The 13,409-nt window shown below is 38.1% G+C and overlaps 1 protein-coding gene across 2 annotated transcripts in view; it reads right to left on the bottom strand.

The window, feature by feature from the left end:
* Positions 1 to 3,751: 3,751 nt before the first annotated feature.
* The window catches only part of Sec62 (SEC62 homolog (S. cerevisiae)), a 28,388-nt gene continuing 18,730 nt past the window's right edge, over positions 3,752 to 13,409 (bottom strand). Inside the window, exons 6-9 of one of the 2 annotated variants that reach the window (NM_001357528.1) lie at positions 12,659 to 12,719; positions 10,662 to 10,781; positions 6,079 to 6,515; positions 3,752 to 5,439 (exon numbers count right to left, since the gene is read on the bottom strand). In NM_001357528.1, the coding sequence (NP_001344457.1) occupies positions 5,374 to 5,439; positions 6,079 to 6,515; positions 10,662 to 10,781; positions 12,659 to 12,719 (684 nt within the window). In that variant the 3' untranslated portion in view covers positions 3,752 to 5,373. Of the gene's footprint in view, positions 6,516 to 10,661; positions 10,782 to 12,658; positions 12,720 to 13,409 lie in introns of both variants that reach the window. The other variant, NM_027016.2, reaches the window with a different exon arrangement.

Below are 13,409 nucleotides of genomic sequence, written 5' to 3'. Positions count from 1 at the left end.
ATGTTTGTTCATTGGGATTCACCAGCTATTAGCGTCTGTTCCCATAAGAAAGACAACCCTGATTAACAACCAGCCATTAAGCCTATTCTCAAAGACATACCTTTAGGTTATAACATTATAGGTTATTTCTATCACTCTTGGTTGCCCCACCAGAAGTGGAAGGTAAGTGCCTATTGCTGAGACACCATGCACTTCAGACACAGGGTCCAGAGGCCCCTGAGCTGGAATCAACCTGAATACTCACTCTCTGAGGACTAACTTTCATGGCACCTGAAGTTGCCATGCAAGCTTCCAAAGGGGAGAAGCAACCAACAGTCTAGCCATGAAGCCTTTAACCAGCATGGATGGCAAGATAACCCTAAGGTGCAGAGTGGTAGGCATATCTTGGAGGTAATCAACAACTAAGGCCCTTCAACAAGAGGGAAAGCATACTTGGTATCAGAAATCTAACCAATTACCCAGGCTAGTGAAGTCATGGATCCTGAAAAAGAACCTACAATTGCCTCTTTATAAAGGACCAGAATACCTAACTGCACTCTAAATATTTGTCCTTATAGCTGTAGTTAAGAAACTTCTTTGTGACAGAGATCTTTACAGAAAACAATAACCAATCAAAATGCAGAACTGTGGAGCCCAATCCCGACAATATATCTCCATCACAACTCCTGAAGGCTCAGGGATCACTGCAGAAGAGGGTTGGAAGGACAGTAAGAGCTGGAGGATCTAGGAGTTTGCTATGAGATTGTGTCTCCTAGTAAGGTCAGAAGCTACACCATCAAGTCTCACAAAGACGACTGTCTAAACATGAACTGAACAAAGAGAACAGACATGCTAACACGGGATGGGGAAAGTCCATAATGTCTTAAGTCTACACAAAGAACTACAGGCAATGAGGTATGCTGAGATCTGGTCTTCCCTAGGGAAGAACACATCAATTGGTTATTCGATATCAAGTGGTCAGCCCTGAAATCATATATACAAGGAACATTATACAGACAGCAGGTTTTATGTATGTTTTTATGTATTTATGTAACAAAATTGAACAAAAATAGAGGCTAAGAATTTGAAAAAGAACAAGGAGAGATACAGAAGAGGGTCTGGGGTATAGAAGGGGAAATGATGTCATGATACTCTCAAAATACACACACACACACACACAGAGAGAGAAAGAGAGAGAGAGAGAGAGAGAGAGAGAGAGAGAGAGAGAGAGAGAGAGAGAGCAGGCTGAGCAAGTCATAGAGAGAAAGCCAGGAAGCGGCACTCCTCTATGACCTCTATAGTTCCTGCCTCCAGATTCCTTCCCTGGCTTCCCTCAGTAACAGACTTCTGTAAGAGAAAACAAACCTTCGCTTCCCCATTTCATTTTATTTTAGTCATTTCAGCACTAGAAATACTAACTAGACACACATCTGAAGCATTTTCTCTGTTTCTGACACAATACTACTATCTCATTCTTTCAGATCAAGATACACCCAGAAGCCTTCTCAGATCCCGTCTGATCTGGCATTCATGCATGTGATAGAATAAGCAAGCCACAGATACCCTTAGTATCACATAAAACTCTGTGTGAATATTAAGGATTCAATTACACTAAATAAAGTTCCATTGGCTTTTGGAATGGGACGCTGACAAATTAATTACTTAGATCATAATCATACTCAAAGCCCATACTTTGCCACATGTGGCTACATGCAATACTGTTAAAAATCAAAGAGATAGGGTCTATGGTACAAAAATGGTGGTCTAGGTATTTCCTTAAAATAAAAATGGGGCCAAAGTATGATGACTTGGTTTGTGAGAAAGATGTCCTCTCCCTTGAGCATCATGCATCATGATAGCAGAGATCACAGGGGCTGGGAACACAGTGGTGCTCCTGGGTTCAGCACCCACACTGGGTAGTTAAGCTTTAACTTGAGCTCCTGGAGATCTGCTTCTGGCTTCCACATGCACCCCACACCTGGTATAAACACACACACACACACACACACACACACACACACACACACACACACACACACACACACACATTAAACCTATTAAAGTATTTTCTTCCTCCAATCCTAAAATGGCAAACTTACAGATATACTCTTCATATGTAGCAGGGTAGAAAAGCCACATAATTAACTTTCTAAGGCACTCTGAATTAGGTTAAAGTGTACATAGACTGTTATTTAGATTTGCACAGCTGAAGGTAGAATATGTAAAGGAAACGTTGTGCAGTCATCTGCAGAGATCACTACTAGAATGCACAGGACATGCTTTCAAAATTTCTGGGCTCCTTTCTAATACTCAGTGCTGAGGACCTAAGAAGCAGGTAGTCGCCTGGCTCTAGTTCCAACAGAAGATGGCTTTCTATCAATACTTTGAAGACATGAGCACTTTTGTCAAGTGTGGGAACAGGCAAAGAGGAAGAACTATGCTTTAGGAACTGCACACAGGACATCAGGACATTACCTTTGTCACAAAGGGTGCCAGCACAAGAGTGGGGAAGAAAATTTTGGGAAAGTGGTGGCCTTTGATAGCAGGACAGCCTCATTGTGGAGACGATGGGAAACAGCATCGTTTGATTTCTGGAAGCCAGAATGGACAGGAGCCCCGCTGCTTATCCCTATTCAGGCCCATGTCAGTGGGCAGCAACCACAGAGGAGCTGGGACTAAGAGGCACCTAGCATATCTGGCAAACCGTTGCGCAGCACTCATCACGCTGGCTGTTGCTCCATGGTGGCAGACAGGACTTTCCTTCACGGTGTGCCTCAGCAGATCCTGACTTACAAAAGTGCTCCGTATTACTGTCAGTGGCTAGACCTGAAATACTGCTTGTAGTGGAGAAAAAGCATTTTACCAACAATACAAGTAGGAACTGTTTATTTCTGGGTAAATATTTAAAACATTACTCAATACTGGAACATGATTTGTCAATCAATTCTATTCTGGGGGCAGAGGCAGGAGGATCTCTGAATTTGAGGCCAGTCTGGCTTATGTAGAATTCTAGGCTAGTCAGGGCTATATAGACTCAAGAGTACCACAGATTAAATGTCATGACTACAAGTGCAGCCAGACTTCATTATTTTTGGATTCTAAGTTCTGGGAGTACATATTTGAGACGTCTAAATGCCCTCAGAACTTTTATGGCCAAGAGTTAGGCAGCAATCACAAGTGCCCACTGTACACATCTTGGCAGTGCCTGGACAGGGCTGTCTTCTACATCTTGCACTGCTTTTTTGTTTGTGAATGTCTGTTTTTCACACTTGTGCATTTTTGTCTGTGATTTTGTTTAAAATGGTCACTAAAGGTAGAGCTAAAATGCCATCTCATGTTCCTCAAGGGCACAAGTGCAGTGATGTGACTCATGGAGAAGATATGTACTAGAAATCTTCACTCAGGCAGAAGTTATATTTACTATTGGTCATGAGTCACTGTTAAGGAATTAATAACATATATTAACATGTTTTTTAAATAGAGACAGCTAAAGTAAGTTTACATATTGGTTGATTAAATGTTGGTAACAGGCTTGTCGAAACTTAGCCCAATACTTCCCTTAGACGTGGTTCAGGATTTGTTACTTCAGTGTTCCAGAGACTTCACAGAATATAACCACAATGAAAATCAATTGTACATACTGTTTCTCAATTTCTAAAAGTTTTGAAAAAGAAAACTTACAAATGACATGATCTTTCTAGGTAGAATCTAATTGGTATTTGTGATTAAAAAAACCAAAGAGAAAATACCAAAATCCATCACTACTGCGTACTTCAGTGTAATATATTAAAATTTATTATTTTCTGGGTAGTATTCGTTGAAATTATCAATTAACATTCTCTAGAAGGACTTATAATTTAAAAAACTTAAGAATTCTGTAGGAAGGAAAAGAAAAAGCACCCTATTTAACACATTAATTTTGAGAACATTCACATATGTACTATTCTTCCATCTGGACTCAGTTCCTGCTTAGTTCAATCCTGCATAGGCCAACATACATACACTCCATAGTAAACCCCACATTACCCAAAAGCTTTGTGCTTCTACTTACAGCAGCATAGGAAATCATTTTTTAAGAGTCACTACTCCATTGGCTAGTGTAAACAATTCTCCATGCTCTGACACAAAGACGTCTAAAGACTACAACAGAGGAAGCATTTTGATTTTTTAACTTGTTTAAAGTGTTTTACCTTGAACCATACAATAGAAATTAAGCTGAAATTTCTAGTCCATACCTAACGAAAACAAGAGTACTCTCCCCAAAGATCAGCAAATACTTATGAAAAATTTACTATCCACTTGTATCAGTAAGTGGACTTTGTAGCTAGCATTCTTTATTGTTTAGACTAGACACAGGACATATGTTACAAAGATCTTGCAAATAAATATTGAGTGCCTGGGTACTATACTAGTAAAGGTCAAACAAGCAGTTTTGTTTTATCAAAGTTTCTTGTTCCATTTTCATACCCTAAATAGGTATTAATCTACCTGTGACTAACAAGCTCATAAGCTGTAATTATCCTCTTCCTTACTGTGGACACGAGGCAGCAGGGCTCTGCAAATAAATGTGAAGGAAGAACACCGAGGCACTGTAATCAATGCACAGCGCTCTGAGGACCGCACCTACCGTTCCATCCACACAGGAAGACTAAAGAAACAAGTCAAGCTGTATTTCATAAGCTGTCAATATACAGACAATGGACAAACACAAGAAGAGAAACAGCCTAAAGGAGGATGAAGACCTATATATCCATCACCTACTAACTACAAAGCAAAACCACCGTGTGACTAAAGGAAAATCACTCACTGCTCACTGGGGTGTAAAACGTGGCTCCAAGGATTGCTTGTGTATATGCAGGCGTTTTAAAGAAGGTTTGTAGCGAAGGTGTGTAAAAAGTAAATGGCCAAACTAGTTTGAAGCAATTAGAGTCCAATGGCTTGCTGTGTTTTCTTTTATATCCTTTATTTTTAATTGGTATTTTAGAACAGCAAATTGTCTTTCACAGCAGTGCCTCCTCGTCTGATGACATAGCCCCCATTTCTAAATGTAAAGATTTAAAATAAATCAATGAACATTAAGGCGTACAAACAGCTACTACTTTAAGTCTGTTCTTACTTAATAAGGATAACTTTTACTCATATTAAAATACATGGAATGTTGGCACACAACTGAAGCTGCTGTAGAAAGATCAGATGTTCTGTGGGTTACTGAAACTTTCTAAAAACATACCTTACATGGTTTTTGTTTTACAAATTTCAGTGTTGAGAAATGTCTAAATAATAAGTAACAATTAAAATAAAATGTTTTATTTGTAAATTATGTACAGAATACATCTTATGTTATGACAAGGAGATGGGGAGGAAGGAAGAGCCTCGCCGTCCAGTCAGCGCTCCTCACTTCTGCTGGAGATGACCGCCTTTCTCTGGATTGAACGCACAGGTCAGTTGGGATTTCCTAAGCTGGAAAAGGAGAATCTGTAGCTGAATTAAAAGGGTTGCTGCACTGTTACTAGCTGGCTTGTTTCCACAAAATGCTCTTGATCCCTGCTAACTCAAAAACCTTAAAAAAGGAATTTTTCTGGTATAAGTTTATGAAAACAAAACAAAAAACCAAACAAACCTAAAAACCCAAAAAGAGCATAACTAGCAAGAACAATGAGTTTAAGCATTTGATCCTAAAGAAACTGCCAAGTGGCTATATACTTATGCATAATCTGAAATGCTGCAGTTTCTTTAGCAATTTCCATTAGTCTAACAGTAAAAAGCCATACAACTATCAAAAATGCCCTTATTCTAAGTGTCATTGTGGACAATGTACCTCTGATGACTATCAAAATGAGGCCTACTTACTGTAAAATTATCAGATGGATAAAACTTATTAATGGCTTTAAACTGTACCAATAACAGTACCAACGTTCTACAAAACAAAAGGCTGACTGTAACTGAATGTCAAATACATTTCAGAAAATGGATTTAAAGAATGCTACAAATGCCATCTGTACATCATGATGATCGGCCAACACAGAAAACCCAACCTGCTGTACTTATTTAGTCCCCCAGCTAGTCAGATTATGATTTCTCATGTGCAGATTTAGGCACCTCTCCATCTTTGTCGTCATCCTCCTCATCACAATCCCCATCTGTCTGCTGCTCCAGCTCCTCCTTCGTGATCATTTCAAAATCATTCCCGTTCCCGCTACTGTGTTGCGAGCGGTCGTCTTCCCGCCTGTCACTGTCCGTGTCTGAGTGCCGCTCTCCGCCCGAGCCTTCTGGTCCATGGTCTGCCGGAGCTCCTTTCCCTTCCTCATCCTCCTTTTTCTCACTGTCTGACTTTTCCTCACTGTCGGACTTCTGCTGCTTTTTGGTTTCAGATTTCTCATCCTTCTTTAAGTCTGCTTTTGGTCCTTTGTACTCATGTGTGTACAGGGGCCTGAAGGAGTCAATGAAGCCCACGTCAGCAGTCAGGTTTGGCAGGAACCAAAAGTGGTGCCTTCCTCCAGTTATCAGCCAGATGATGAGAAACAGGATGCAGCGAGCTGTGGGGAGCAAGGTTTCTCTTGAATAAATGAAATTAAGCCTTGAAGCAGCTACAGGTAATATTTGTTTGTAAGAACCTAGACAATATTTAGCTCTATTTGCATGTTTTATGCACCATAAAGACAAATACTTAAGATTAGATCAGCTTAGCACCTGACAATATTTTAGGAGCTGCTTGAAACTTAGAAACACAAATGTTATGATGCCGTTCTCAAAAAATTACTTTTTTTAAGTCATGGACATACACTGAGGACTTGTGCATTTTGTGAAGTTGTGCTTCAGTAAGAACAGTAGTCAGGTGGAAGTCGAAGCACCCATGACATCATCACACCATAAGTAAAGAAAATGTGAATAAGGACTATGAATGATACTGGAAGAAAGCAGCCAGAAGAGCAGAATGCCATGCAGCCTTACTTCCCTGTCCTTATGTCTTGTCCTGACTTTAAAAACCACTACATTCAACACACAATATAGTATAATGTAATATAATGCTGAAAAAGTGTATATACTGAAACATATATTATTATTCCTGATTTTAAAGTAAATACAAAAAACTCAGTGGGCCCTTAAATGTATTCTGGATATGAAGCATGTGCTAACTTGTTTAAAAGATAGCTCAGCTTTGAATGAAGAATCCAGGCATTAAAAAACCTCTATCATCAAATTCTTGTCTTGATAATTAGGCAAATTATGCTTATTTAAGTACCAACTGCTTCATCGTTAAGAAAAATTGTACGTACCTTAAACATAAGCTACATACAGTGGTGAATTACAATGGTGCTGCAATCCTGGCACCTGGGGGCAAGGTCTGAGCTACCCGCCAAGACTCTATCTCAAAACATTAAAATAAATAAAAACCAAAGGAACTCCAAGAAACCACATAATGCTCACACAGCCAAGATTGCTCAAACACATGATTTATGAGGGAACTTGTGTTTTTGTTGGTGCCTGGGCTGGAATCTGGGTGGCCTGTCAGCTAGGCGACATAAAACTATAGCCTCAACCTTTTTAACTCTGAGACAGGGCAAGCTGTCCAGAAAAGCCTGTGACTTGCTGTGTAGTTCAAGCTGGCCTTAAACTCTCCATTCTCCTGTCTCAGTATTCTAAATAGCTGGGATCATAAATGTTTGTAATCACGCTTGGCTGAGATTACTCTTACTACATTATTACAAACCTTAATATTTCAAATGGTTTTCCATGAATTTACCAATTAAGTACGTATTAGTGAGCCTGCCTGCCTGCCTGCCTGCCTTCCCTTCCCTTCCTTCCTTCCTTCTTTCCCTTGCTTTCCTTGCCTTTCCTTCCTTCCTTCCTTCCTGAGACACGGTTTCTCTGTGTAGTCCTGGCTATCTTGTAACTTGCTCTGTAGACCAAAATGGCCTCAAACTCAGGTCTGCCTGCCTCCCTCTCTTGAGTGCTAAGACTAAAGGCATGTGTCCTGACACCTGGGTTTATTTACTTTTTTAAAGGTCACAATGACTGTACAAGTATTCTAGGGTAACTGGTTTTGTTTTGTTCTGTTTCCTTTAAAATTATATATTACTATTTCAAAGAAAGCTTACAAAATAGCAGGTCCATGGATTTCTCATTATTGTGCTTTGGATAAATCAAAGGACATGGTTACTAGCTTTGATTTATAAAGCAGTATTTTAAGTAAACTTACTTATAAAGTAGTATTTTTATTTTCATGAGTAATAAAAATATACCATACAACAGATAAGAATCATTTGTGCTACAAAAAAGATAAATATGTTTGAAGCAATAATTTACAAGTAAATTCCACTGATAAAGCATCAAATTTTTTCCTCCAAATACAATTATGATGTTGTAGTTTATTCACAAAGTTGTAATAGAGGTGAAATGTTTTATCAGATCCAAGAAAAAAAAGCATTTTAGAAAGATGGCAAGTAAACTGAGTATCTTACCACATGTAAAGTGGGTCTAACAGGATTTGAACTTGCAACAGGTTTTCTCTACATGGCACTAGATAAAGGACGAACCTCAGAACCCACATGCACCATCCCTATCATCCTTAGAGTAAAAGCTCCACATTTCACAAAAATGCCACATCTTAGTGGTGATAGAAACCATGCTTATTGAAAAACACTATAACGATTTTTGCACAATTCTATACCACAGGATGTGTAAGTGGGCTACAGACAGAAATTATCTGAAAGAAGAATTTGAAGGGTGGAAGGCAGCTCAGTTGGTGGAGGGTTTCGCTAGTAAGCAGGAGGAGGCCTGGGTTTCATTCCCACCACTACAGAAAACCAGGCATGGAGACACATGCCTGTAATGCTAGCACTTGGGACACAGAAACAGGGGGGTCATCAATTCAAGGTCATCCTTTGTTATATTACAATACTGATTATAACTGAGTTACAGAGACTTTGTCTTAAAATATTGTGTGTGTGTGTGTAGTTACATGTTGTGTTTGTTTCTTTAATTTGCAAGATTATCTGATCCATCATATTTATATGCATAGAAACCTGGAAAATTATTTTCAAAACTGGAGAAACAATATTTTAAAGGTCCAAACAATCTAACATAAATCATGATGCTACTGGTTTAATTAAAAGTATAGCAACTAGAATAATTCTGTTCAGTAGAGCTAATACTTTGCTGAAAAACTTTAAGGAACTTGTGTAACTTTCACTAGTTTGACAGCCAGGTGGCATCTACTGTAAGTTCAAACTTTACGGCTTCTCTCCTTGATCCAGGCATCACACTGGCACTAGTTACCTGTGTAACAGGATTAGCTATTATTTCCTGGCCTACAATTGTGCTGTGCTGTCTGGAGAAGCAGCAAAACATTTTTTCAAGGTGACCAAGCTACAGGAAGGAAAAAAATTCAAAGTTAGAAAGGGCTCATTTGAAATGGGAGGCCTGTTACCATGGTAGACTAAAAAACTGGGGATAAACTCTCAGATTCATGTGAGTGGTGGTACCAACTCAGGATACTTTGGTGATCAAGGGGAATAAAGGTGAGAAGAAAGAAACTGTTTAGGGCTATACACATAAAATAAATATTACTTTTATATAACTAAAAATTACCCATAAGAAAATAATATGAACCCCGTTTACTTAATGTTGGCCAAGTTCTATCTTTTTTTTTTGGTTTTTTGAGACAGGGTTTCTCTGTGTAGCCCTGGCTGTCCTGGAACTCACTTTGCAGACCAGGTTGGCCTCGAACTCAGAAATCCGCCTGCCTCTGCCTCCCGAGTGCTGGGATTAAAGGCGTGCGCCAAGTTCTATCTTCTAACAACAGAACATAGATCAATACTGTGGGCGATTTAATGTTTTCTATAAAGCAGTACTAATCTTGGTTGGGAGCGATAGCACATGATTTTAATTATAACACTCGGAAAGGGAAAGGTAGGTGGATCTCTCATTTTCAATACTAGGCCATCTAGGGCCATGTAGTAAGACGACCCTGTCTTGAACGAAGGTATGAAACGTCTCAATAATTCTGAATGTTAAGAACATTCACTTTGTTTTCCTACTTGGTTTTTAGTTATTTAACTCCTTCATTCATCTAGAATTCATTTTGGTACCCAAGAGAAAAGTTGTATTTGTCCCTAAAATGGTAAACAAATTGTTTAGAACCACTTAACTAACTACATGACTAGAACTTATATATTTAATACAAGTTACATTTATTTTATTTCAAATATCTAATAATGATTCACTACTGCAAAAATAAATGGCCACTTTAGCTAATTTTAAAACACATTTACATGAAGATTAAAATATAGTAATATATTATATATATCAAAATAACAGTAAATTTCAAAAGGCTCACTGTAAAAAAAAGATAGCCAAACAAGGCAATAAATATTTTAACTTAATTTAATCATTCTATAATACAAATACAAATATATATATAATAAATCATACTTTATAATGTGCTGAATTATGTTTATCAAATATAGTATTAACAAAACAAGAACGTTTGAAAAGCTAGAGCAGATTCCAGATCAGCGCCAACGGAGTCATGTCTGAACTCTTGATTTGTCTGAGGAGGACGGCACACTTCTTGACTTATATGCATTAATTCTGCTGTTTAGCTACACTGGAGCTCCAGGAAAAAGTCTACATGCAAATACCTACCTTATACCAAGATCAGTATCACTATTAAGACTTACCAATAGCAAGGAGAAGAATGCTGGCTACAAAACAGCCTGCGCCCACACTGAGGTAATAAACACCTACTCTCATTTCTGCTGGCCAGAGAGGGAAGAGGGTGGCTGCTATTACTGCAATCACTGGAGAAATGACAGAGTTACAGAGTAACTTTTAGAATAAATTCTTTAATGGCCTCATTACAATCAACAGTGAACATATTCTTGAAAATGGAGACAAAAAAGTAACATTTGTATAGGAATAATGAATTATCAGCAATTTCATGTGATTTAACATAACATTTTATACTGTTCTTAAACTAGGTTAGCATTTTTTAAACCTAAATTACATTTAATTATAAAAAATACTATCTAGAAATTAAAACTACTCCTTAAATGACCAACTACTGTCATTTTGAAGCTAATATTATTTTAATATTAGGAGTAGGGAAACCTAGATCAAAACAAAACCAAAGAACACCCCACCTCCCACTCCAGGGAAATCAGATTCACAAAGCTTTTTTTTAAAAAAAAGGTCAGAGTGGTTGGGGAAATTATATAAGCATCTCTAGGATTTTTTGTTTGTTTGCTTGTTTGTTTGTTTTTTGCACTTATGGTAGGGCCTCTTGGAAAACTGTTAAATGAGAAGACTGGTTATTAAGTCTTTTAAGTCTTTATCATTAAGAACAGGACTCTTGCTCTACCACACGTTAGCTAAGTAACCCTTCCAAAGTTAATTTACCTTATCTTGATAAGTGCCTGTTCTTGCTGGAATGAGACGTCACAAGGATTTTATGACAAAGTGACTACCACACTGGAAGCAATCCACAGCATGAGCCTTTTGAGTTTAACTAAGTTTTAACTCTTACTATAAGTTTCTCTAAATGGGATCCTAAAATATCTTATTAACCAATCATATTTTAGATAGTATGTTTTTGCTATCTGTTCAATTATTCTTTCCCACCCATTTTTGTCCCCCAAATTAAAAATATATATATATATACACAAGTTTGATCACAATATAAACAACGAGTCAAAGGCTATGGTGAAGATGGAATCATCGAGTTTTTGTCCCACTGTTCAGCGGTAAACACTATAAAGCTTATCCTATTCCCAGAGACTGCTCACTTACAATACAGATTAGTGACAAATACCCTTTTCTAACTAGAGGAAAGTATGCAACTTCCGCTCTGGCAGCTCTCTTTTCCTATCTCAAAGGCTGCATGCTGTTCTCTTACACTGCCAATGTTTACTCTCCTCCCAAGGAGTGGGGACTACTTTCAGTTTTACATGATAAGAGACAATCCTCCTGCAAGTCTACTCGCACATGGACATCATATGACTGGGATTATGTAACAGACTGACTTCTAGACTGGGGATGGAGCTCAGTGGTGAAGTGCTTGTCTAGCACGTGTAAGACCCTGGGTTTGATCCCAGACACTAACAATAAACAAAAACTAATGACACTCAAAAAGCCATAACAATGAATTCCTTTCAATGGAATTGGTAGGCCAAAAGATACAAGCATTTAAAATTTGAATATTGCTTTGTTTGGCTGTGTCCATGAAAAGGAACATAAGGGAAACCCTACAGGATTTACAGGAGCGGTGTGCTAGCACCTACAATGTGAAGGCACTGCCAAACTGCCTGCTGGAAAGAAAGAAAAAGGAAGGCACCATCATCAATTGTTGGAGTGTTCCCTCCACCCCAGGACTTCAGTGTCAATTTCTGAAATCTTAATCTTTGTTACTTCACTCTGTATCTGATTTATCCTTAACCAGGTGAATGGTCGGTGTGTTTTCCTGTGAGCTACATTTATCTTGTTCTACCATGTTAATACCTTAAAAATGATTTAGCTGCTGCAAATAATTTGAGTTTGTTACTTATCTTCTAACTTTATTTAAAATATCCTCTTAAAGAGTTCTTACTTTGTTTTAAATTTAAAAGTATTTTTTGAGGCCCTGCATTTGTCCTCTAAAGTTTAGAGTATACTAAAAAGCTACTTATATTCTCCTACTTACCAAGAATTAATCCCATGACAAATGTTTTAATGTGAACTGGGTCATAGATCCACACAAAAACCTAGAAGAATCAAGAAACCTCAATGCTTAAAAGTTCTAAGGTCACATTAGTAATAAGTTTACTTCTCTACTGCAGTTCCCCAGTCTCCATCTCTGAACACTCTAAACTCTCCCTTTCCAATTAAGACTACACTCAGCCATTAAAAGACCGGTATTCCTAGCTCTAGCTTCTCTAAATTACAGTATTTTTCCATTTCTTAGTATATTTTGAACAAGTCCCTTTATTTTTTTCTGATTAATTTGTATTTTTCTAACACTTGGGGTTCTGAATAAACCTGTTTTACTGTTTATATTTTTCTTGGGAATCAGATTTTAAAACATTAGTTTTGCTAGTAACCACTTTAAGAACAACAACAAAAACAAAACAAAAAACCCCAACCCTCTAACATCCCCCCACCCTTTTTAGATGGAGTTTCTTTATATAACAGCCCTGGCTAGCCTTGAACTGACTGACTATACAGACCAGGGGCTGGCCTCAAACTCACAGAGATCTGTCTCTCAAGTGCTAGGATTAAAGGTGTACACCACCATATTCAGCTTAAAAACCTATGTTTAATAAAAGGGAAATTTCCAATTTTAAGTCTGGAGATACAGTGTTTCTTGTGTGTGTGTGTGTGTGTGTGTGTGTGTGTGTGTGCGCGCACGTGCACATGCACAGCCTGGCCTTTTCAAGATGGCAAGCTTGTTCAGC

The sequence above is a fragment of the Mus musculus genome, chromosome 3 (assembly GCF_000001635.26).
Source record: "Mus musculus strain C57BL/6J chromosome 3, GRCm38.p6 C57BL/6J".
NCBI classification, from domain to species: Eukaryota; Metazoa; Chordata; class Mammalia; order Rodentia; family Muridae; genus Mus; species Mus musculus.
The sequence above is the reverse complement of the archived record's forward strand: the minus strand, read 5'-3'. Positions and strand labels throughout refer to the sequence as shown.